This window comes from Artemia sp. Qi Xiang Cuo, chromosome 10 (genome assembly GCF_049724085.1).
Source record: "Artemia sp. Qi Xiang Cuo chromosome 10, ASM4972408v1, whole genome shotgun sequence".
Lineage (NCBI taxonomy): Eukaryota > Metazoa > Arthropoda > Branchiopoda > Anostraca > Artemiidae > Artemia > Artemia sp. Qi Xiang Cuo.
The window spans coordinates 44154752-44182566 of NC_142803.1; the positions used below are offsets into that span (position 1 = coordinate 44154752).

The window sequence follows — 27815 nt, forward strand, 5'->3', positions numbered from 1 at the left end:
GTGATTGGAGGGCAACTAGCCCCCTCCCCAACGTCCATCATTCCTCCAATCTTTTTAATAGTCAAAAGGGATTGGAAGGCAACTAACACACCTTTCACGCCCACCATTTCCCCAAACTCATCCAATCAAAATTTTGAGATAGCCTTTTTGTTCCACGCAGTTCAAAGTTCAAGAAATTATACCTTTGAGCAGTACATTCCTCCCACGGTCTTCAGGGCAAGGGTTATAAGTTATCTCCTGGGGGCATTTAAGTTGTTATTGAAATCTTTGTCGCAGAAACTTGAAAAAGGGCTCATTCGATCGGAAATTCAAAGGTCTAGTGCGCTTTTTATAGTCGAAAGTGATTCTACGGAAACAAACCCCCCTCTCAAACCTATCTTTGCCCATAGCAGATCCAATAAAAAATTTTAAGTATCCATTTTGTTCAGAATTGTTAGTTTCTAAACAGAAATTATGTTTTTGAGGAGGACACTTCCCCACAGTCCGCAAGGGGCGGGTTGTAAGTTATGCCCTGGGGGCATATAAGGTTTTCATAGAAAGCGTTTTCGTAGAAACTTCATAAAAGGTTCATTCGATTGGAAATTCAAAGGACTAGTGCCCGTTTTAATAGTCGAAAGTTATTGGAGGGCAACTAACCCCCCTCTCAAGCACACTCTTTCCCCAAACACGTCCAATCAAATTTTTAAGATAGCCATTTTGTTCAACGTAGTTGAAAGTTCTGGAAAGTAGGTCCTTGATGTTGGCAACCCCCCCCCCCCAAAGCCCGCCGGGCAAGGGTTGTAAGTTTCGCCCTGAAAAAATACAAATGAACGTGCATTGTCTGTTTAATATACATATACTGATATTTAGTAATCAAAATGTTAATCTTATTTGACTTATTAAAGTCATAAAATTTAAAAAATTGTATTTTTTCAATAAAGTGCAAATTATGTTCTGACCTTGGGAAGGCCTAGGGGGTTTGAGCCCAACTTATGTTAATGTCTGCTCGTTTTGAGTTTGACTCGGTTATTTATTGTAATTTCTGTTCGTTTTGGGTTTTATTTATTTATCGATGCTGATTTGTGGTAGTTTCACGCTTGATAGATTATTTGATTTTATTTTTGCTCATTTTTTGTTTAATTAATCGTAAAATTTATATTGTGGAAAAAGTTAACATAATTAGCCTTTTACTGAAAAATACAAATGTTTTTATTGCTATAACTTTAATGAATCAAATAATATGAACATTTTGATAACTAATATCAGTATATGTATATTATACTGACAATGCACATTCATAGTTTCGCAAATACTTTCGGCTATTAAAAAGGGCACTAGCCGTTTCAATTTCCAATAGAATGAACCCTTTTCCAAGTTTCTACGACAACTCCTTCGATATGAAGTGCCTTGGTCTAAATAAATAAAACATTGTGCAACATCGTTCTTTACTTAGGCAGCGCTATTGCGCTGCCTATGATGAGGGTCACTTATTTAACGAAATTCCCTTGAGTTTTGCCAACACCGGACCCCCCCCCCACAATCTTCGGATAAATTTACGTTTGCCAAGTCAATTTACCCCTCCTTGAGCCTTGATTCCTTCCTTCTGCTTCAACAAAATCCCCATTTTTACCCCAATAAAAATTTCACTGAAAGATATAGAAGAACCTTCTCCCTCAATATACTTGATAAATTGAATAAGTGAATCGTCTCTCCCGCTTTTCTCCCTCCCCCTCTACCACTCATTTTGTAGCGTTTGTCTTACAAAGGTTAAACATTAATTGATTTTTAACGGTGTAATTCCTTCTTAAGTTCTTCTAATTTTTTTTTTAATCATATTTACTTGTGCTTTTTTCTAACCATGCAATCTTAAATTTGTTGTATTTGCTTCCTATTTTTTAGTTTGGCTCAGAAGTGTGAATTTGACCCATCTAAACCTGTGGTAAAGATTATTCGGATATAAACCTTATCTTCATCATTCAACTTTCAGACTTTCGGATACAAGTCTCAATTTTTTCAGAAAAAAAGCGTTGGTTCTTTTTTAGCGAATCAGCATTTTGAGCAAGGAACAATTTGACTCTTTCATCGGTACTCTTCTATTAAACGGACTCTTTTATATACGACAATGCATACCAGTCAAACAGTTCGTGGTAACGAACTGTAAGTAAGGAGCGACTCGGCTCAATGGTAACCGAAACCCTAAAAAACGGAATTTTGATACCAATAGATACATAAAAAAATCAGATTTTAATTCTGATTTCAAATATATAAGTTCCATCAAGTTTAATCTTACCCATCAAAAACTACACGCCTGAGAAAATTTGGCTGTTTTTCGAAAAAAGGGGAAAGACCCCCTAAAAGTTATAGAACCTTAATAAAATCACACCATCACATTCAGCGTATCAGAGAACCATACTGTAGAGGTTTTAAGCTCCTATCTACAAAAATGTGGAATTTTCCATTTTTTGCCAGAAGAAAGATCACGGATGCGTGTTTATTTGTTTTTGTTTTTTTTTTCTTTTCCCCAGGGGTAATCGTATTGACCCAGTGGTCCTAGAATATCGTAGGACGGCTCATTGGAACGGAAGATAAAAGTTCTTGTGCTCTGTTTAAGTGACCAAAAAAATGGAGGGCAATTAGGCCCCCTCCCACGCCATTTTTTTCTCAAAGTCACCCATTTAAAATTTTGAGATAGCAATTTTGTTCAACATAGTCAAAAATCTAATAAATAAATCTTTGAGGATGACTGAATCCCCCACAGTTCCCAGGGGAAGGGCTGCAAGTTATGAACTTTGCCAATTTCTTACATATTGTATTGGTTATTGGGAAGTATACAAACATTTTCAGGAAAGATTTTTTTCTGGTGGGGGGGGGTTGGAGGAGGGGGTTACTCGGGAGAATCTTTCCGTGGAGGATGTTTCTTTGGGGGAAGGGACATTTCTATGAAGGGGGCGCCAGATTTTCACGCATTATTTAAAAAGAGATTATAAACTAAATTAAAAAAAAACAATTTCTTTCAACTGAAAGTAAGAAGGAACATTATAACTTAAAACGAACAGAAATTATTACGTATTCAAAGGGAGTCTGCCCCAAGTCAATAACTTGCGCATAAAGCTACAGTTTTTTTTAGTGTTTTAAAAAGAGCTATTTATTCTAGTTAAACGGCCTTTGTGATTCAGGGGTTTGTGAATTAAATTTTTTTTAACTCTTAACGTAAAGGGCGTGGTATTGACCAAGGGGAGAACCCCCTCATATACGTAATAAAATAAACGTAATAAAAAAAAAATAAAAGAAACAAGCGATACGGCTCAATAGTAATCGAAACTTTTAAAAACGGAATTTAGATGTCAATAAATGTATCAAAAGAAGAGGCTTATAATGCTGATCCTAAATATATAAATTTTATTAAGTTTAGTATTACTCATCAAAGGCTACGAGCCTGAGAAAATTTACCTGATTTTTTAAAGAGGGGGGAAACATCCCATATAAGAGAAATAATTTTAATGAAAATCACACCGCCAGATTCAGCGTATCAGAAAACCCTATTACATAGGTTTCAAGCTCATATCTGCAAAAATCTGCAACTTTGTATTTTTTGCCAGAAGAAAAATATACGAATATAAAAGTTCGTTACGTAAGTTAATTGTAAATTACGTCAGAACCAAATTTAGAGACTTAGCAAAAGAAAAAAGAAAAGCAAAAAAAGCATTTAGCAAAAGAAAAGTAAAATTTTTATGCAAATTTTGTTTACTTATTCAATGACGGTGAGCCAAAATAAAAGCTGCATTAACTAAAAACGATCAGAAATTAAATAAAAAAGACAAGTTTTTTAAACTGAACGTAAGGAGCGACAGTAAAACTTAAAACGAACAGAAAATATTCCGTATATGAAAGGGCTGTCCCCTCCTCAACGCCTCGCTCTTTACGCTAAAGTTTGACTCTGTCTCACAACTTTATTTTTTAAAACAATAAAAAGCTTTAGCGTAAAGAGCGAGGCGTTGATCAGGGGACAGCCCCTTTCATATACGGAATAATTTCTGTTCGTTTTAAGTTTTAATGTCGCTCCTTACTTTCAGTTTAAAAAACTTGTTTTTTTTATTTAAACACGAAATAGATCGAGACACCTGATGAAAACAGGTTTACAATGCCTTCTGGGATATAAAAAAAGGCAAGAACTGTATTTAAATTGTTGTTTTTTTGGGGTTTAGGGGGAGGTACCTAGGTTAGGTTAGGTTACGTATTTAATATATGGGGTACAATCCCATTATGTGGGCCTCTCTAAAAAGTCAAGTTTGGTTAATGATAATGAAATAAAATAAAATAGGATGAATATATAATAGTTTAGAAACAAATTTGGGCTATACATTTGCACATTAGGGGGGATGGGGGTAAAGCATAGCATATATTAAATACGTAACCTAACCTAGGTACCCTTTTCCTCCCCTAAACCCCAAAAAAACACAGTTTAATATCGTATACGCAATGAAAACCTTGCTATCATTCCCAGCTCTATAACAGTTAAGACGTCAAAACGGGTTTTAGCATTGCCGAGTCTATAGTGATTAAGCCGAGAGGCCCATGTAATGGGATTGTACCATATATGGTATGCTTTGCCCCTCCCCCTAATGTGCAAATATATAGCTCAAATTTGTTTCTAAACTATTATATATTCATCCTATTTTATTTTATTTCATTAGCATCAACCAAACTAGCACTATATAAAAGAGTCCGTTTAGTACAAGAGTACCCTTTCATCCTCTCCCTCAATCATAAAATTTACAATTCCCTTCTTCCAGCACCCCCTGAAAGTTTCATCTTGAACCCTAAAGCCCTTTCTGTGATATTACAGATGCACTATTTTGGTAGCCTGGGTACACATAATGTCTTTCAGTTTACCTAGTTACTTCACTGTGAAACAAAGTGCCACCGAAGGACACTAAGGGTGTAAAACTGTTTGACAGATCGTAGACGAAATATTTGCAGATAAATTGTAATTTGCCTAATTTAGGATCGTTACCCTTAGGACTGATTGGGTTCATGATGTGTCCAAGGCCATACTTTTTAGGCCTTTGTACTATTCTGAACCAAATTTCTATCTCCAAATTTTGGTCGTATGTCACGGGGTTTATGGGGGCCCCGAGTGTATAAGGTACTAAGGAGGGGGCTGGCTACCCTCCAATTGATTTTGGCGTATAAAAAAGGACTAGAACTTTTATAGCTCATTGCCAAGGCAGCACTGGCGCTTTGCCTTTGATATCTATTCCCAAAAATTTTATTATATTCGTCTCTCTGAAATGGATCAAAAATAAACTCAATCGCATCCTTATAATGAATGAAAACGTGACTAACTATCTCTTTCGTAAGTGAGTCCAAATTACCACATTATCAATTGATTGATCCAGTGCTTTTATTTTTACTTCTACATGTGTATGTACATTTTATTGAAATCCATTAAAAAGATACTTTTGCATATATACAAGCATATTTTTCATTATCGTATTCAATTGGATTATTCTGACCTTTCACCTTCTCTTGGTCACTCATTCTTCCTATCTCTGTCTATCTATATCTTTCTTGTCATTTTCTCTGCATTCTATTATCTGTTTCTTGCCTTTTATATTTGTTAAAATAAAAAACAACAAAACTCTATGACATTAGCATAATCATAAATAACCATTACTCCAAAGTGACTCGAACTTCAATATTCCGTCTCAGTCGCCACTGTACTGGAGTAACTGTTAATAGAGGATTATTTTTAGGTATGGTGATACTATACCTAAAAATGTGACCCACGGAGTCGCAGGAGCAAGTGTCATAATATTTGGAAATTACTCATATTTCAGTTATTATTTTCAGGAAGGTATGAAATAATCAACATTCATTAAACATATATTTTACTTATCTTGATTTGCATGTCCATATTTATATATTATTAAATTAAAAAAAAATTTTTTTTTTTTCAACTGAAAATAAGAAGCAAAATTAACACTTTAGACGAACAGGAATTATTGTGAATATGAGGGGGGGTGCCTCCTCCTCAATACCTCGCTCTTTACGCTAAAATTTGACTTTCTGTTCCAAATATTTAAGAATGATTCGTGAAACACAAGGGCTGTTTAATTAGAATAATAAGCTTGTTTTAAAAGTTCCAAAAGAAACAGCTCCCCCTCCATGGAAAATTCCTTCCCCCACGGAGGAAAATTCCTCCGTGGAAAGATCCTTCCACGTAACTCCCTCCCTCGTCAAAAGATTCCCCCGAAAAGAGTGCATATACTTTCAAATAGCCGATACTATATGTAAATTAAGTATAAAAAAAAAGATTTTTCAAGTGAAAGTAAGGAGCAAGTCGAAACTTAAAACGAACAGAAATTATTGCTTATATGATGGGGGCTGCCCTCTCCTCAATTCCTCGCTCTTAACTCTTAAGTTTTTTGTAGAACGTTTAAAAAAGCTTATTATTCTAATTTGAGCGTAAATTTAACTTTAGCGTAAAGAGCAAAGTATTGAGGAGAGGGAAGCCCCCCTCATATAAGTAATAATTTCTGTTGGTCGTAAGTTTTTATGTTGCTCCTTACTTTCAGTTGAAAAACAACTTATTTTTTTAATTGATTTCTTATCGTTTTTAAATAAGGTCGGGAAAGCCGGGTCTCCTCCATGGAAAGTTCCTCCTCCTCACGGATAACCCCTCCATGAAAAGCTATTCCGATGTAAAATCCCCCACGCCAGGAAAATCCCTCTCAGATAGTTTCATTCTAGCTGAAAATTCCCCCCCGAAAAATTTCTTGCGGACGGTTCTATGTGAAAATTTTTCTTAGCGCACTTTCATTTGAAAAAGACTCATTTGAAAAGATTGTTTTTGAAATCATGCCGGAAATCCGTAGGATTTCCGTAGGATTTCTCCCGTGAAAAATCTCCCCTTCTACGGAAAAGTACTATAGACAACTTCAACCGAGTAAAATTTCCCCCCGGATAATTCCCCCTAATATCTCCACGTGTAAAATTGAGTCGGCAAAGTGAAAGTAAGACTAATAAAAACAAATTCGTAAAGGAATTCTGGCAAGTTCAGAAATTCTCAGCAGTGTAAAATTCCCCCTCGAAAGTTCACCCCCTGGAAAAATTCTCTCCCCATGGAAAATATCCCCGTGAAAAATCCTCCAAGAAAAACATGCACCCCCCCCCCCCGAAAAATTTATACATACTTCCCAATCTCAAAATTCTGATCGGACGACTTTGAGGAAAAAGGGGGCGGGAAGGGGGTTAGTTCCCCTTCAATATTTTTGGTCACTTAAAGAGGGCAATAGAACTTTTAATTTCCGTTCCCATGATCCTTCCCCGATATTCTAGGGCTATTGGTTCGGTGCGATCACCCCTGGGGAAAAAAATAAAAAATTAACAAATAAACAAGCATCCGTGATCTTATTTTTGGCAAAAAATACAAAATTCTGCATTTTTGCATGTGGGAGCTTGAAACCTCTGCAATAAGCTACTCGGATACGCTGAATCTGGTGATGTGATTTTCATTAAGATCCCTTGACTTTTAGGGGGTGTTTCCTCCCTTTTCGAAAATCAGATAAATTTTTTCAGGCGCTTAGCTTTTGATGGTCAGCGCTAAAGTTAATGAAACTTGTATATTTGGAATCAGCATAATAAGCAAATTCTTTTGATATGTCTATTGATATCAAAATTCTCTTTTTACAGTTTCGGTTGCTATTGAGCCGTGTCGCTCCTTACTTACAGTTCGTTACCACGAACTGTTTGACAATAAGCAAGCTTCATAGCTTGTACCCCTTCCCCTGGGGGCTGTGGGGGGTCAAGTCATCCTCAAAGACATAGTTATTACATCTTCGAACTATGCTGAACAAAATGGCAATTCCAAATTTTTGAGTGGAAAACTTGGGGAAAAAATGGGCGTGGGAGGGGATAGCTGCGCTCCAATATTTTTGAACATTTAGAAAGGGCATTAGAACTTTTGAGTTCCGATCAAAAGAGCCCCTTCCCCATCGATCTTCTAGGATAAATGGTTCGATACAATCACGCCTGGGAAAAAAAATCAAACAAAAACGAATAAACAGTCATCCGTGATCTTGTTTCTGGTAAAAAAAAGTAAAATTCCATATTTTTATATATATGAGTTTGAAACCTCTACATTAAGGTTCTCTAATATGTTGAATCTAATGGAGTGATTTTCATTAAGACCAATACATGTTTCGGTGGCGTTTCCCCTCTTTTTCAAAAATTGGGCAAATTTTCTCAAACTCGTAACTTTAGATGGGTAACATTAAACTTGATGAATCTTATATATTCTGAATAAGCATCAAAATTCGATTCTTTTAATGTATCCACTTGAATTTTCAATCAGTAAGCAAATAAGCTCTTATAAATTAATTGTGATGGGAAATTTCTAAAAAAAAGTATAGAAAATTATCATGGTTGCTGTGAGAGGGGCTTGGGTAAAAGTAATGAAAGTGTGGTTTGTTCTTTGCTAGGTTTCTTAAAAGGGCTGCAGGTCCGTATATCTACTCCCTGAATTATCGAACACCCTTTGAAATACATACCTTGAAAAAGAAACGACTTCTGCATGGATTTGCTTAGTATCCAATGACCCGCTACTTAAAACCTCTTCTATATACATTTCATACTGTTGGGCTTTCGTTAAAAAAGCGTCACTAGTCGGATCACTGAGGACGTCAGAAAATGTATCCCCATCGACCACTTTAAATGATCCTCTGTAGACCTCCTGTCGTTCAAACGTTGGGAATCCAGTCACTAAATGAGAAAAAATACATAAAAGCTAATATTTGCAATAAAATTATACATTTAATTTTTTATCACTTAAAGTGCAAGCGCCTCCGAAAATGTTTAAAAGAACACAGAATACCTTCTCTTTGATGTGTTGTGTATGAAAAAAAGGCAAAAAAAAAAATCCGAATAATATTTCTGAGTACAACATCAAGCAACGCAAGGATTCAGGCCAAGGAATCGACAAGCTGCTACATTAAAGAAATAAAAGTAAACAGCTGCTAAACTAAATCAAAGATGTACAGAAATAAAGTCGAAAAATTTTTCAAGCGTAAATTTTCCCTAACTATGAGATTACATTTTATTGAACCACAGAAATGTATGGTCATATAATTTTACTGTAAAAGCCACTATACTTTATAAAATTCATTATTTCATGTTTCATCTCTTTAACATTTCCTGAAAGGTTTTTTTTTCACAAAGGACATTTTACAACTAAAAGTAAAGAGCTGCTACACTAAATCAAAGATGAACAGAAATAATATCGAATAATTGTTCAAACGTAAATTTTCTGTAAACTTACTTCTAATGGTGTATTTTTTAGAGTGACAAAAACTTTTTTTTCCACAAGAGGATTTTTTCAACTAAAAGTAAAGAGCTGCTACACTAAATCAAAGATAAGCAGAAATAATGCCGAATAATTGTTCAAACGTAAATTTTGTGTAAACTTACATCTAATGGTATATTTGTCAGAGTGACACTAACAAATATACCATTAGAAGTAAGTTTACAGGAAATTTACGTTTCAACAATTATTCGATATTATTTCTGCTCATCTTTGATTTAGTGTAGCAGCTCTTTACTTTTAGTTTAAAAATATCCATTGTGGAAAAAAAGGTTTTTTCCAGGTTTTACTAAAGACATTAAATCTCTGAGAGGCTTTTATCAAGGAAATTAAATCTCGTCCCGTATGTGAAAAAAAAAATCAAAATTTAGATATCTAGCTAATTGATGAATTTTAGATATGAACATTATGGATATAATGAAAAATATTAAGTAATCCTGTTTATTACATTTATAGAACATCCCCGAGTATGTTCAAGAGGGAGAGAACATATGGGACGCATGGATTTTAACTGAATCTGAAGAAGAGTTCCTTCTTTTTAACAGTAATGAAGATAGTACTGATGATATAATGGAGATCCACTATACAGAAGATGATCTATCATACAAATCGGAGGATTTGGTACGGCGGGGACCTTCGGGCCGACTCTGTATAGAGGACGATGAGCGGTTGGTTGATAGTTTACCCATAAGAATACGAGAGGATTTATTTGAGGAGATGCCCCCTCTGCTAGATATAATGGTAACTGAAGAAGACGAGGTTAGTAGAGGAGGGGGTTCTACTCGTGACGGGAGTCCATATATGGGCATAGAACCACGTGGTTTAGGGATTTTGTCAGTGAGAATGAAAAAACAGGAGCTTTCTCACATTTACGTTTGTTTTAATGGATGGTTATGTGTTCTGGTCAATTTATTTGATGTTTTTTATTGATGGTTTCTGATGATTTATGGCTTTTGTCAGTGAGAATGGAAAAACAGGAACTTTCTCACATTTATGTCTGTTTTCTTGGTTTTTGTCAGTGTTTATGGAAAAACATTTGATTTTGGATGATGATTTTCTCGAGTTATCTCTTCAACGCAGGATATTCTCTCAGGAAACACTTGACAATATAATGAAAACTGAATCTCCCCCATTGGATTATTGTATGAAACTTTTAAAATATGATTCAAATGCTTATACTCAATATATTGATATATTAATTGGAACAAAGCAGAATCATATTGTGGATATACTTTTGAAAACATTGCCATTGGATTCAATGTAGATGGCTCCTCCGTCATTCGAAAGAAGTAACATTACAGAGTTACTCTTCCCCCATTTCCCACGCTTGAGTTGATCGCACGGGGACAAACAGGTCCGATTTAGTGTCTAGTGTGTTGAAAATAGAAACCAAAATGCTATAAACATTCCCAGTATACATGTACACACTAGACCGGTTCACTCAAAGTGAAACTTTTACAACTACTTATTTAAATAATGAAATTTGCAAATTATGTAATCCAAGTAAATTACATAGAGGCTATGCAGTACAAATTAAAGGATGTAATTCATGTCTTGAAGAGGTGTGTGACTCTCACACTAGAGGGCACCTGTGCTCCAATTGTCACTATGAAAAATGTGATCAGTGGGAGAATACTTACCCCGCTATGATTGGAAAGAATCCCAAACGTGATTTCAGTTTATTTCTACGAGATTGGTATCGTCGCGGATTTAAATTATTCTGGGAAGAAGAATCTGGTCTACGATTCAACTGTTGGGGTAACAAGACAATCTGGTTTCTACGTCATCGCTGTGACGACACTGCCTATTATGACTATAAACCAAGTGGTTTTTATTTGGCAGTTACCGAATGTGATTCACCATTTGAAAACACTGTATGTGATATTGCTTCAAATAGACAGTTTGAAACTCGTGAATTTCATAATATGAATGCAAATAGTATCATTGACTATACAAAGAGATATGACAAGAGTGAAGTTACATTGTACTGCAGAAAATGTGACCCTGACTTTGCAGTCAATCAAGATCAATATACAGTGAATCCAAATGATTTACCAGCATTAGTGGTTCACGACAGTTGCCTATACACTGAAGAAGAAGAAATCTAAAGTGAAGATTTAAAGACATTGTTGTATATATATATATGCATTTCATTAATAAACAAATTCACAAAAATTTTTTAAGCACTTGACTGTTAGGGCACTGAAATCAACACTGTATAGGTCCGAGAGGATATTTTCCACTAGAAAGTCGTTCAGACGTGGATTGTCACCATAAATGTGTAGAAACTGCTTGTAAGTATAGCCACGACATCGGAACACAAAATATAGTAGTGCATGGAAACCGCAGCTTTTAGTCGTTAGATCCTGAACCCTCTTTCGATTTTGAATAATAGTTTTCCCACTGCTCTCAATATAGTTGCTGATGTGGGGTGTGTAGAATGTATAGGGTAGACCAAGAGGATCAAAAAATTCAATCGTTTTCATTGTTTGATAGATGCACAGCCAATGACCCGTCAGCACAGTCGATGGACTGCTATTAACAATAATCAGGGTATTGTTCTCACTTTGAATTTTTCCAAGATAGTCTGAGGGTAGACAATAGGATTTGTACTGGGACATGTAGGGATCCATATTAAATACATTGATTATTTGACTGGTGTTCATGGTGCCAGGTCTAGTAGAACACTGCATTCGGGAGTGATTTCCCAATAGGTTTCATATTGATTTAGTGAGATTAGTGCAATACTCTCACCCAATGGGTCGGCAAATGTACACTCTAAACGCACAGTCCCCGTACATACTGTACTCATATACTGTGTGCCAGACAAATCCAATACAATGATACCATGTGTTTTAGCAAAAATTTCTTCGGTTATACCATTTTCAAATAGTTGCGAATCATGATCTAGGGTTTGCATGGTCAACTCATACAATGTTCTATAGGATTTATCAAAAGATAGATTGTAGAGTGGGATGCCGTTTACTTTGCACACAAGAGATGAAAGTCCAAACATCTCGAATTTATGTGGGCATTCAGTCCATGATCCTATTGCACTAGCGCTTTTTACAAATGCCAATGCGAGTTTCGACGGAATGTCATCATTGATAAGGGATGAATCGGTGAAGGTACGTCAGCCCATTGCAATATGACGTTGATTGGTGATTGTATGAGGAACAAATAGTTTAGTATTATTTCAATTGGCTCTCAGTTTTTCCACGGCCAAATCAACAGAACTCATGAACTGCTGTTTGCGTAAATGGAGCATTGCCATTATGAGGGAGAAACTTACATCGGGATTGGCAGCAAGTTCCTTTCTCAATATGAAATTGGATGGTGCAAGCGTCAATTTTATATCCACTTTAAAACTGGGCGGCAGCCATTGGGGTATATTAAATATTTCATGATATATTTTTCCAACTAGATGTAAATCACTAGTTGTAGCATTTTTAAGTGCATCTGTACTATCAGTATTAGTAATATATTCATATCCATTGGAGGCGCCTCTCAATTCCTTGTATGACTTGGGTGTCATCAACATGAATTGCATATAGCTTGAATAGTTTGAGAGATTGTTGCTTGTGCTCACCAGCGTACCATTGATGTAGACACTAATTTGACGAAATAAATTATGTAATATACAATTTTCATAGGATATCCCATCACCTCGAACTGGCATTGTATTATCGGATTTCCGGACTTTCATTTGTAAATCTACAAATGTTGAAGACATGTCCATAAATTAGTCTTCATTGGAATAAATTTGAAAGTGGATATTATCAGAGAGGGGTTGTTGTGGATAAAATTGTTCATAGTATCCCTGCTTGACTCTCAAATCAACATTTTCTACATTGAATAGATTCAATGAGGCGGTGATTGAAGGTTGAGAATCCTTATGCGGCAGGTAGGACATTTTAGGAGAAGAAATCTAGTTTCGATCTAACAATTTTCTTCCTGGGACTTCTGGTTACACTACGTGTCGGCTTTTTCTTTTTTTTTCTTTGACAAGAAGGGTGATGTCGTACGGGTTTATCTTGGATAGATATTAATGAATGTTGTAGTGTTTCTTGACGTTTTTAAAACTTTACCGTTCTGTTTCTGATTCTCATCAAGAATTCTTGAGGTAGACCTAAGATTTTCCGAAGCATTTTTTTTTAAATCATTGACAGAGCCCCAATCGTATAGTGTAGCCGGTACAAGATATTTTCTAGCCAGTGGTAGCGAAGAGCGAAACAGCTTAGCAAACCAACTGCCAAGACCGTAGCCAGACATTGACGAGCGACCCTTGTAATAGTCCATTCCATTGCCCTGTTGTCTGGGACCAAGAGTATTAACATAGCAATAAATATCAGGACAAGTGAATACCAGCTTTTTATCAGACATCTTGCTGTTGAACGATGGGTCGAAAATGACATGGATTCACAGCCAAACCCTTTGAAATTGTTATGGGATCACCTAATTCTGTTCTTAGTGTTAACTGACAGAGTTCCAAATATGAATTGTTTACGGGGATATACTGAAGATGCTGTATATTGTAGTGGTGAATATGCTCTTAATTGGGTGTTCGTTCAAGAGCTTGTAAGAGGGAGTTATTTGAATTACCGACCCAAGATGTTCCCACAAATGAGGCATAGATAAATATACAAGTGTCTTTAGAGAATGCAGGGGGATAGTCAGCAAAAATGACATGAGTGTTTCCGGCACTTTTATCACTGATTGTATTGAGCTTAAAGCCAGGATGCTCGATTAGGTTATCATTGAGAATAATATTTTCGTCGGCAATAGGTGACTAATCTAGATCTTACCGTCCTCCATTTAATAGTTGAAATGAAAAGCATCTTTTTTACGAGCCGAAAATTCTTTTATTAATGGAACGGCATACATCATTTATGCACGTTAGTTTCTCGTAAGGTAATTAAATGTACAGATAATCCAACGAATTGATTTTTTGAATTCGTTCTTGATCACCTGGTGGCGGCGGCCAATCATTGGGTCTAATTTTTATATCATATTTACGATCCTTTCTCAGGACGTCATAAGTATTTTTAAAAATACCGTCGACGAAAGCCACTTCATACTTCCAGTCAAATTTGATGGTGAGGAAGACTTTCGACCAAAAATCACGTGTTTTATTCAGATCATTGTAGAGAAGATCAGAAACAATGAACATGACGGTCACATATATATCATTGGGCATTGTTAATATTTTCAGCACTGACCCAAGAATCAAAATCCGAGTTGTATCCTAGCCAACAAACAAGCAACTGTCTTTTGCCCCTAAGAGTACGACTCTTTAATATCTTTTCAATTTGATAACTTTCACTAATGTTTCTAATTTTTTTCAGTTCATATTCATAAGAACCACCAAGAATCCCATCATCTTTGGTGTCTCGGAGTCGATATGTTGTGGGTTCGGTGTCCAGGATTTTGGACACTTTAAAAAGTTCGGTGCTCCATAAATAATTCCCCTTTTCAAAAATATTGGTGGTTCTATTACAGTATCACCAACATTGAATTTCTTCTTCTTTTTCTTCTCATTGCCATTGGAGTATTGCTCTAGAAAAGCATCAAATGTATTTTCACTGTAGTGAACATCCTGAGGGCTAGAGTCGGATAGAGATCAATGTGGTCAATGGTTGTATATCTGCATGATTTTATATAACTCGTGAGTAGAAGGCGGTGTATTTTTCAATGTACAATATCTTGAAATTAATAAACGAATCGCTCTTATTAATCTTTCGGCCAATGCAGCCTTTATCGGGCTGTGACTATGATAAAGTGTTGTATTATATTTCAAAAGAACCTTTTGCACATGGGGATTAACAAATTCACTGCCACGATCCAATTGAATTTTTCTATACGAATCCTGTTCAAGAATACTTTCAATGGCCCGAGCAACTTCAACACCACTCTTTGATCGCAGTGGAATGGCATAGGCATAGCGACTAAAGATACTGATTGCCACCAGAATATATCTGTAGGGTGCATTGTGACGCCGTTGAACTGCATCTAAAGTTAAAAGATCCATTTGCATTATATGCAGAGGGAAAAAGGCTTTAGTTTGTCGATATTGTTTACTGCGAAGTCTATGATTCTAATGTAGTGTGTAACTTGGCTCATTCTCTAGATACTCTTTTGCATTTTTCAATTTGATGCCAGAGACACCTTTAGAAAGCGTTTTTAGAGAACTTAAGCTACCTACTTCATCGAAACTATCATAGACACTTTTTAGAGCTTAATCTATTTTGAATGTAAACACGTAGTGTAATGGACAATCCCTTTTTGCACACTGGAGGGTGAATCAATTCGTCTTCGCTTTTGACTAGCAGCCACAGGTGTTGTAAAATCAGTGGTGCTAGTATTTTCAAATATTGAATCTTCTTCTTTTTTAAATGGTGTTGACGTTGTTGGAGGACCATATTCTCTTAGTTTCTTTAGAATTTGCTTATTGCCAATAAGACTTTCGGGAAAGTTTTGTACACTTAGAAAGGTGTATAAATTATCGTCAAAGGATAAAAGTCCTTTACGATTAGTTACCATATCACAAATTAAATCAACGAGATTATAACTTTTCCCTTGAATTATAATTCGCTTCCCGGTGCTGTCGACTTGAACTTGATCACCAGTTTCCAACACGAGATAAGATAATACTCTTTTACTCTGTTCTCGATAGGTGAGTGGCAATAGATTTCCAATTTTCAATACAATCGAATTCAATTCCTTCTCCTTTGATTGTGCAGAATCTTGAAGAGATGTTTCCTGTTTAGAGGGATCGGCGGCGGGTCTCTCACGATAAGGTTTATTTTTGTCCATACGTCGCAATGCATCTTGGAGTAAAAGCAGTTTTTTGTCTTCAGTAATATTCTCATCATTAATGAATTTGCTTAGATTGTCTTCAAAATGTTCGACGGGCGAGAGGACAAGTTCATATGGTGTCAATTTATAGGGTTTAGCCATTCTCTTTCTAGAGAAAACTGTTTACAAGTCCTGCAATTATTGGCAGTAAAAGTGTGAAAAAGCTACCGCCTGCTTGAAGGAGCCGTGTTCTTTTAAATTTATTTCCCTTATTTTTAAAATCCAAGGCACGTACAGTGGAACGATGTTGCTTTTACTGTTATCTAACACCTTCTGGCAGTTGAAAATTGCTCTCAGTTAAATTTAAACAAAGTTCAAATATTAGATTAAAGAAATCATTGTTGACACTATGTTTAAGTTTGGCCTTCCTAAGCAAGAGTTTTGAAGTGCTTAAAACGGAAAATAAATGCTGTTGTTCGTGTAGTTTCTTCAATGTCATAATGGCAACTAATAGACTTTTCTACTGTTCACCGGAAGATATACTGTAATTTTATTGTCAAAAATGTCGGTGACTACACAAAGATCCTCGGGCGTGATCTTATTAATATTCGGAAAATTGTAACGGTTGGGCTTGATTGGCTATTGTGTTTAGAGTTAAAAAATACATGAGGGGGTACGGGGTTATATCTTTTTTTTTAGTTTTTTGAGTTTGATTTAATCAGCCACGACTCGATATATAATATAGATTGTGTAATTCAAAGCTAGGGTTCGCATACATTTGCTCTGATGAAACAAATTTTGTAGAACTAGGGTTATGAAAATGTGTTCATGGTGTGAGCGAACAGTGAACAGTTGTAGCATTTACTGTCAGAACTGTTTAATGGATTTAGCCATATCATCAATAATCAGCCACGAGTTCGGTTCAATACTATTGAAAACATCAAGTCCTCGTATGAATTGTATTGGTATGGTTGTGGCAATGGCTTTTATTTGATCATAGGACTCCTGCCAAATGCTATAGCAATAGTAGATTTTTTTCGGCTTTTCCAAAAACCTTTTATCGCAATTTTTAATTATCCTAGCTAAGAGTGTTGTTTTCCCTGACATTGAGGGCCCAAACAAAAACTATCTGAATGATGTTTTAAATTGATACATGCTGTTGACGACAGTCGGACTAAAACTAACTGTAAATCATATGTGTCCAATGAATAAGTAGCAATAATTTTCCCCATAGATCTATCTATTCAAGAACAACAAAAACAATATTTCATGGCAGCATTTATTACGACAATATGAAAACAAATATTTGTTCAACATGAACAATGATAACACTTGTTCAACAAGAACCTGACAAAGTTTCATGGTCAACATGAAAACTCTATTTGTTCAACATGAACATTGATAACACTTTATAAATAAAAACACTTTTGTCCATCAACATGAATAACAATTTTCTGTACAACACTTTTGTCCATGAATAACACTTTTCTGTACATCAACACTTTTGTCCATCAACAGCACTTATTGTCTTTAAACACTTTCTATACAACAACAAAAAATACACTTGGAACATGAACTAGCACAGTTGACCGTTATGAATTTAACAATAGGGTTCCCCCCCAGGGCCGCGGGGCCGAAGGCCGGCCGCAGGCAGGGGCCCCCACCCCCCGGGAGCCGGCCGCGGGAAGCCGGTCACTGGTCAATTGATACAGGGAAAGACAAAATCTTTGACAGAGTCGTGAAGCGCCAGCGGAATGTGACCATCAATTTCAAAGAACCATCCTTGCGGCCCATTGTCCTCGACTGTGTTAATGTCGGGGAACTCACAAGGATTCTCAAGCCATTGATAGTTCCCACATGGCAAAGAGTAGTTAGATATTGCCGAGGGGTACAACGAGCTCATGTCCAAGAGCACTGCATTTGACTTTACACCGGTGCTTTGTCCGCTCGGATTGGTTGATAAGACGCGGTCCCCATGAAAAACATACCCTCCCCTCATTGAACGCTCCACAGAAAGGTGTTGATCTACATCTGTGATTAGGCCCATTTCCTCCCTACTAATTTTTAAAATCAAATCCATCACTAAATGTGGTGTTGAAAAATAATAGCCTATATCTAACCCGAACTCTGAATAGATTTGGTCTGTGTTCTTACAGACTATATCCAACAGAGTTAAAACGTCACTGGCCATGTACAGTCTACAATACTCCTACCCATTTTTACAAGTCCCCTTGGACCACACCGTCTTAGCAAACTCTTACTCCTCGGCTGTGCATTCACTCTTGGTCAGTGACTTGTAAAAAGCTTCAATTGGAGGTAGTTTCATCTCACTTAAGCGAGCGCCAGAACAGTAATAATCATATGCGTGTATACCTGTCCAGGTCAACAGATCATACATTTCACTGTCTGGAAAGGGCTGTTTAAGCAAGGGAAAGCTATCAATATTATCGCTTTTCTGTACTTGAATTAGTTGACTCAATGCCTTGGGAAAAAAACTAAAGGAATCTAAAAACCTGATTTTATTCCAGCACGTACGTCCATTATCCACTACCTGCCATTTCAGTTCGAGAAGCAACAACTTCTCGGCCGATTTGGGAATAATGGTATAGGTAAATGAATTACGAGGTATTTACCCATGGACTGTCTACTCCCCCTCCCTCCCTGTGCATACGTGCCAGTGCCGGTAAAATAAATTTTAAGTCATAATTAGAGTTGTGAATAAAACAGGGATAAAAAACTGTTGGCTAACATTTAAATTACACGATTGATGCGCTACCCCCCTAAAATTACTACCCCACGATCATATTTCCTGCCACAAGTGATCATGGTCTCTGACTTTCCCCTTTCCTCCTCTTTTCCGTTTAGTCCCTTTATCCTCCTCTATAAACTCCCCCTTACAAACGCAACATATTTTTTGATTTTTAATCGCGAGACGATCCTCTGCAGACAGCACCATAGGATAATGCGTATTTCTCAAACGAGAAATAGCACCATTAGCCGTGCCAATCAGTTTAGTCAGTGCCTTGACCATGCACTCCCCCTCATCCATTGTTCATACGATTTCTAACAACCGCATGGTGTTAGAACTGTCTCTTTGCGCATGTGCATAGGACACTGCAATGGCTTGACGGTCTTTGATATGGTGTGGAAATTGGAGGTCATTAACCCCCACCAGCTTAGTTTCACAGTCGCAAAATACTCTGGTGCACTGGAGAAGAGTATTTTGGAAAATTTTGAAGCATAACCTGGCGCAATCCTCAGAAACCGTTTCTACTGTCTGATAACCATGGCGTCTACAATGCCTCATGTGATCCCGTAGTTTCATATCACTACGAAATTGCGAGAAGCATTTTGGGCAGTAGAAACATTCCCCATTATGCTTACTACCCCCCAGAACTCTACTCATGTCGGTAAGCGGGTTAAAATGATCAATTGCATTGGCAGGGTCACTAGGTGGTGTGTATAACAACCAAACCCAGTGTTTGACCAAATCAACTGACGGGCCCCTTACGGGGAAAACCACCCCCTTCTTTTTAGACCGAATCCCATCTTCAAATTCAGTTTCATACTGTACCACAGTAACGCCGATATTTAAATGGGCATTAGCCCGTTCAAAAACATCAATGGATCTTAGCGTTACTGGATATTTTCCTTCTAAGCAAGAGAAATCCACAATTGGGAAATCGGACCCCTCCCTCCCATGTACAGCCCAATTGTCTAAATTCCTCTTGGTAGCTTCCCGTGCTAGAGACTCGTATGCTGATATGAGGAAAGCATACTTGAAACACTTTTGATCTGTTTCAAAACAAATCTTCTGGACACCTTTACAACCCTCTAAATCGGGATTATATTCGAAAACTATAGTAGAGATGCCTCTTGAGCTCCGACCGGGAGCCCATATATGGGCATAGAACCACGTGGTTTATGGTTTTCTCACTGAGAATGGAAAAACAGTATTTTTCTCACTTTAAAAACATGAATTTTGTCACATTCATAGATGTTTTTATGGTTTTTGTCAGTGAGAATGAAAAAACAGGAACTTTCTCACATTTATGTCTGGTTTATGGTTTTCGTCAGTGAGAATGGAAAAACAGGAACTTTCTCACTTTCATGGATTATTGAGTCATTAATCAAATTGTTTCCGGGCAAGGTTAATTAATGTCTGACAGATGACGTCAAGTTAATTAATGTCTTTGATGTATTTCCAAAGAGAATGTTTCCGAGGCAAAGTTTAGATCACACATGACAGATGATGTCATGATTGATTGATTGGCATGAAAGAGGAATTAATTTGTTGTTTCTAAAGAGAATTGATTTGACAAGAAAGGGAATTAATTTGTTGTTTCTAAAGAGAACTGTCTCCAAGCGAATGTTTAGATCTTAGCGATGAAGAGATTGATTCACGAAAGGGTTTCCAAATAATTTGAAATGTGTCAGCGCAGAGATGCCAAACAAAAGGAACACGCTGAAATTACGTTTAGGGATTATTTGGGCGTAGCCGTTTTAGCCATTTTATGGAATTATTTCGGCGAAACAGTTAGAGACATTTTAAAAGATGATTTAAAAGATGATTTTAGAAGAGAATTTAAGGGTGAAACTCTGTGGTCGTTATAATACACAAGTTGTATTTTAACAGCGTCGTGAGGTCCCCTACCCCAACCCCAAAGGGTTCCGATCCCCCTACCCCAACCCCAAAGGGTTCCAATCCCCCTACCCCAACCCCGAAGGAAGCCCCCGGTACTCAAAGGTCCCCCAAGCTCCCAAAGAGCCCCCAGACCCCCAAAGGCCCTCCCCAGACCCCCAAAGGCCCTCCCCGGGCCCCGAAAGGCCCACCGGGCTCCCAAAGACCACCGGGACTCCCAAAGGACCCCTCGGACCCCCAAAGGCCCTCACCCGGTCCCCGAAGGTCCACCGGGCTCCCAAAGGACCAATCGGCCCTCAAGTGCCCCCCAGACCCCCAAAGGCCCTCCCCAGACCCCCAAAGGCCCTCCCCGGACCCCTAAAGGCCCTCCCCCAGTCCCCAAGGGTCCCCCAGACCCCCAAAGGACCCCCAGCACCCCAAAGGCCCCGGAGCCCCCATTTTTAATACTTTTTTATGGCTTTATTATATCTTTTCAGAACAAGTTATTTTCTTAATGTCCATCCTAAACCCATTTTACAAGTTGAAGTACCCATCCTTTTAACTCACAACTTTACTATACTGATTTTTGAATGATCCAACACCAAGCAATACTTTTCAAAAGGCATTTCAGAACAAGTTATTTTCTTAATGTCCCTTCTAAACCTATTTTCCAACTTAAAGTACCCATCCTTCTCACCCACAACTTTACTTTACTGCTTCCTGAATGCTCCTACACCCAGCAATACTTTTCAATGGCATTTCAGAGCAAGTTCCTTTCTTAATGTCCCTTCTAAACCCATTTTACAAGTTGAAGTACCCATCCTTTTCACCCACAACATTACTTTACAACTCTTGAATGCCACAACACCAAGCAATACTTTTCAAAAGGCATTTCACAACAAGTTATTTTCTTAATGTCCCTCCTAAACCCATTTTACAAGTTGAAGAATCCATCCTTTTCACCCACAACATTACTTTACAACTCTTGAATGCCACAACACCAAAATATACTTATCAAAAGGCATTTCACAACATAGTTATTTTCTTAATGTCCCTTCTAAACCCATTTTCTAACTTGAAGTACCCATTCTTTTCACCCACAACTTTACTTTACAGCTTTTGAATGCCCCAACACCAAATATACCTTTCAAAAGGCATTTCAGAGCAAGTTCCTTTCTTAAAGTCCCTTCTAAACTCATTTTCCAACTTGAAGTACCCGTCCTTTTCACCCCCAACTTTACTTTACAGCTTTTTGGATATCTCAACACCAAGCAATACTTTTCAAAGGGCATTTCAGAGCAAGTTCATTTCTTAATGTCCCTCCTAAACCAATTTTACAAGTTGAAGCATCCATCCTTTTCACACACAATTTTACTTTACAGCTTTTTGAATGAGTCAACACCAAGAAATACTTTTCAAAAGGCATTTCAGAACCAATTCCTTTCTTAATGCCCCTTCTAAACCCATTTTCCAACTTGAAGTACCCATACTTTTCACCCACAACTTTACTTTACAACTTTTTGGATACCTCAACACCAAGCAATACTTTTCAAAAGGCATTTAAGAGCAAGTTCCTTTCTTAAAGTCCCTTCCTAGACCCATTTTACAAGTTGAGGCATCCACCCTTTTCACCCACAACTTTACTTTACAGGTTTTTGGTTCTTTTGAATGTGCCAATATCATGCAATACTTTTCAAAGACATTTCAGAACAAGTTTGTTTTCATAATTTCCATTGTAAACCCATTTTACAACTTGAAGTACCAATCCTTTTCACCCACAACTTTACTTTACAGCTTTTTGAATGCTCCAACATCAAGCAATACTTTTCAAAAGACATTTAAGAACAAGTTCTTTTCTTAGTGACCGTCCTAAATCCACTTTACAAATTGAAGTACCCATCCTTTTCCTCACAACTCTACTATAAGGCTTTTCGAATACCCCAACATCAAGCAATACTTTTAAAAAGCATTTCAGAACAAGTTCTTTTCTTAATGTCCCTCCTAAACCCATTCTACAAGTTGTAGTAGCCATCCTTTACAACCAACACCAAGAAATACTTTTCAAAAGGCATTTCACAACAAGTTCCTTTCTTAATGTCCCTCCTAAACCCATTTTACAAGTTGAAATACTCATCCTTTACACCAAAACTTTACTTTACAACTTTTTTTTCTTAATGTCCCTCCTAAACCCATTTTACAAGTTGAAGTACCCAACTTTTTCACCCAGAACTATACTTCACAGCTTTTCGAATGCCCACAACACCAAGCAATACTTTTCAAAAGGCATTTCAGAACAAGTTATTTTCTTAATTTCCTTCCTAAACCCATTTTACATGTTGAAGTTCCCAACCTTTTCACCCGCACTATACTTTACAGCTTTTTGGATACTTCAACACCAAGAAATACTTTTCAAAAGACATTTCAGAGCAAGTTTCTTCTTAATGTCCTTTCTAAACCCATTTTATAAGTTGAAGCATCCTTCCTTTTCACCCACAACTTTACTTTACAGCTTTTTGGATACCCCAACACCAAGAAATACCTTTTAAAAGACATTTCAGAGCATCATCTCTTCTTAATGTTCATTCTAAACCCATTTTCCAACTTGAAGCATCCTTCCTTTTCACCCACAACTTTACTTTACAGCTTTTTGGATACCTCAACATCAAGAAATACCTTTCAAAAGGCATTTCAGAGCAAGTTCCGTTCTTAATGTCTCTTCTAAACCCATTTTCCAACTTGAAGTACCAATCCTTTTCACCCACGACTTTACTTTACAGCTTTTTGAATGCTCCAACACCAAGCAATACCTTTCAAAGGCATTTCAGAGCAACTTCTTTTCTTAATGTCACTTCTAAACACATTCTCCAGCTTGAAGTACCCATCCTTTTCACTCACAACTTTACTTTACAGCTTTTTGGATACCTCAACACCAAGAAATACTTTTCAAAAGGCATTTCAGAGCAAGTTCCTTTCTTAATGTCCATCCTAAAACCATTTTAGAAGTTGAAGCTTCCATCCATTTCAACCACAACTTTACTTTACTCCTTTTTGGATACCTCAAAACCAGAAAATACCTTTCAAAAAGCATTTCAGAGCAACATCCTTTCTTAATGTCCCTTCTAAACCCATTTTCCAACTTGAAGTACCCGTCTTTTTCACCACAACTTTACCTTACGACTTTTTTCCACACCCAAACATCAAGCAATACTTTTCAAAAGCCTCTATTATATTTTTTCAGAACAAGTTTTTTCTTAATGTCCTTCATAAACCAATTTTACAAATTGAAGTAGTTATCTTTTTCACCACAACTTTATTTTACGACTTTTTGCACACCTCCAGATCAAGCAATACTTTTCAAAAGACATTTCAGAGCAAATTCCTTTCCTAATGTCCCTCCTAAACCCATTTTACAAGTTAAAGTACTTATCTTTTTCCCCACGACTTTACTTTACGACTTTTTTCCACACCCAAACATCAAGCAATACTTTTCAAAGGCATTTCAGAACAAGTTTTTTCTTAATGTCCTTCCTAAACCAATTTTACAAGTTGAAGTAACCATCCTTTTCACCCACAGCTTTACTTTACAGCTTTTCGAATGCTCCAACATCAAGCAATACTTTTCAAAAGACATTTCAGAACAAGTTCTTTTCTTAGTGACCGTCCTAAATCCATTTTACAAATTGAAGTACCCATCCTTTTCCTCACAACTGTACTATAAGGCGTTTCGAATACCCCAACATCAAGCAATACTTTTAAAAAAGCATTTCAGAACAAGTTCTTTTCTTAATGTCCTTCCTAAACCCATTTTACAAGTTGAAGTAGCCATCCTTTACAACCAACACCAAGCAATACTTTTCAAAAGGCATTTCACAACAAGTTCCTTTCTTAATGTCCCCCCTAAACCCATTTTACAAGTTGAAGTACTCATCCTTTTCACCACAACTTTACTTTACGACTTTTTTTCTTAATGTCCCTCCTAAACCCATTTTACAAGCTGAAGTACCCAACTTTTTCACCCAGAACTATACTTCACAGCTTTTCGAATGCCCACAACACCAAGAAATACTTTTCAAAAGGTATTTCAGAACAAGTTATTTAAGAAAAGCTAACTTAAACATGGAGAGACTGTTAGCTAGCTAACCTAACCTACCTAACCTGCCTTAACCTAACCTAATCTAACCTAACTTAATCTAGTCTAACCTAACTTAATCTAGTCTAACCTAATCTAACCTAACCCTACTCGACGGAAAATCCCCCAAGGTCGACTTTGTATTTCTCTCTCACTATGCATGCTTGTTGGAGATTTTTTATTTTCTTTGAAAAAAATTAGAATTGAACTATAACTTTTTTCTTTTCTCTAAGAAAATTCAGAAGAGAACTTCAAATTTCTTTGTGTCTTTGTGAAATTAAGAACTGAAGTGGAAGATTTTTATTTTTCTCTGGAGAAATTAGAATTGAACTGTAAGTTCTTTAATAAAATTCAGACTTGAGTTAACTTCTTATGATCAATTTAAAACTTTTTCTATCTTCTATGAAAAATTTAGAACAGTAATTTTAAATTTTTCCATCTCTTTGAGAAAAAATCTGAACTGAAGTGGAAAATTTTTATTTTTCTTGAAAAATAGAATTGATCTGTAACTTATTTCTTCTCATATGGATAGTTAGGAAAAGAACTTGAACTTTTATTCACATCAATGAGAATATTAGCTCCTTATCTTCATAGAGAAATATTCACGATCTATGTGTAACTTTTTCTATCTTCTACAAACAATTTGGAGGAGAATTTAAAATTTATGTCTTTGGGAAAACATCTGAACTGAAGTGGAACCTTTTTATATTATTAGGAAAAATAGAATTGATCAAAAACTAATTTCTTTTCATTGAGAAAATTTAGAAGAGAGCTTGAACGTTTCTTCACTTCATTGAGAAATTTCAAATAGAACTTTAAATTTCCTTTTGTCTTTGTGAAATTAAGAACTGAAATGGAAGATTTTTATTTTCTTTGGGGAAATTAGAATTGAAGTGTAAGTTTTTTAATAAAATTCAGAAGATAACTTGAACTTTCAATCTTCTTTGAAAAAATTTGGAACAGTATTTTAAATTTTTTCATCTCTTTGAGAAAAATCTGAACTGAAGTGGAAACTTGCATGATATTGTGGCGTGCACAAAAAAATCTGACCTGAAGTGGAAACTTGCATGATATTGTGGTGTGCACAAAAGTTGTAAAGTAAAGTTGTGGTGAAAAGGATAGGTACCTCAACTTGTAAAATGGGTTTAGGAGGAACATTAAGAAAAGAACTTGTTCTGAAATGCATTGAAAAGTATTGCTCGGTGTTGTGGACATTTAAAAATCTGTGAAATATAGTTCTGGGTTTAATACCTTGTTACTTCATCTTGTAAAATGGGTTGATGGTTTACATTAATAAAAAAAGTGTTAAAGTAAGGTAGTGGGGAAGAAGATGGATTGTTTAACTTGTAAAATGTGTGTTGGTGGGACAGTAGGACAGAAACTTGTTCTGAATTGTCTTTTGAAAAGTATTGATAGGTGTTGGGATATTCAAAAAGCTGTAAAGTAAAGTTGTGGATGAAAAGGATGGGTACTTCAACTTGTAAAATGGGCTTAGGACGGACATTAAGAAAAGAACTTGTTCTGAAATGTCTTTGAAAAGTATTGCTTGATGATATGGCATTCAAAAAGCTGTAAAGTATAGTTGCGGGTGAAAAGGTTGGGAACTTCAACTTGTAAAATGGGTTTAGGAAGGACATTAAGAAAATAACTTGTTCTGAAATACCTTTTGAAAAGTATTGCTTGGTGTTGTGGGCATTCGAAAAGCTGTGAAGTATAGTTCTGGGTGAAAAAGTTGGGTACTTCAACTTGTAAAATGGGTTTAGGAGGGACATTGAGAAAAAAAGTCGTAAAGTAAATTTGTGGTGAAAAGGATGAGTACTTAAACTTGTAAAATGGGTTTAGGGGGGACATTAAGAAAGGAACTTGTTGTGAAATGCCTTTTGAAAAGTATTGCTTGGTGTTGGTTGTAAAGGATGGCTACTTCAACTTGTAAAATGGGTTTAGGAGGGACATTAAGAAAAGAACTTGTTCTGAAATGCTTTTTAAAAGTATTGCTTGATGTTGGGGTATTCGAAAAGCCTTATAGTACAGTTGTGAGGAAAAGGATGGGTACTTCAATTTGTAAAATGGATTTAGGACGGTCACTAAGAAAAGAATTTGTTCTGAAATGTCTTTTTAAAAGTATTGCTTGATGTTGGAGCATTCAAAAAGCTGTAATGTAAAGTTGTGGGTGGAAAGGATGGTTACTTCAACTTGTAAAATTGGTTTCGGAAGGACATTAAGAAAAAACTTGTTCTGAAATGCCTTTGAAAAGTATTGCTTGATGTTTGGGTGTGGAAAAAAGTCATAAAGTAAAGTCGTGGGGAAAAAGATAAGTACTTTAACTTGTAAAATGGGTTTAGGAGGGACATTAGGAAAGGAATTTGCTCTGAAATGTCTTTTGAAAAGTATTGCTTGATCTTGAGGTGTGCAAAAAGTCGTAAAATAAAGTTGTGGTGAAAAAGATAACTACTTCAATTTGTAAAATTGGTTTATGAAGGACATTAAGAAAAAACTTGTTCAGAAAAAATATAATAGAGTCTTTTGAAAAGTATTGCTTGATGTTTGGGTGTGGAAAAAATTCGTAAAGTAAAGTTGTGGTGAAAAAGACGGGTGCTTCAAGTTGGAAAATGGGTTTAGAAGGGACATTAAGAAAGGATGTTGCTCTGAAATGCCTTTTGAAAGGTATATTTTGGTGTTGAGGTATCCAAAAAGCTGTAAAGTAAAGTTGTGGGTGAAATGGATGGATGCTTGAACTTCTAAAATGCTTTTAGTATGGACATTAAGAAAGGAACTTGCTCTGAAATGCCTTTTGAAAAGTATTTCTTGGTGTTGAGGCATCAAAAAAGATGTAAAATCAAGTGGTGGCTGAAAAGGATGGGTACTCCAAGCTGGAGAAGGTGTTTAGAAGTGGCATTAAGAAAACAAGTTGCTCTGAAATACCTTTGAAA

At 36.4% G+C, this 27815-nt stretch overlaps 1 protein-coding gene across 1 annotated transcript in view; it reads right to left on the bottom strand.

Moving 5' to 3' along the window:
- The window catches only part of LOC148947798 (atrial natriuretic peptide-converting enzyme-like), a 195628-nt gene that overhangs the window by 109604 nt on the left and 58209 nt on the right, over window positions 1–27815 (bottom strand). Inside the window, exon 5 of the mRNA XM_089096239.1 lies at window positions 8532–8742. Coding sequence (XP_088952365.1) covers window positions 8532–8742 — 211 coding nt within the window. The remainder of the gene's footprint in view (window positions 1–8531; window positions 8743–27815) is intronic.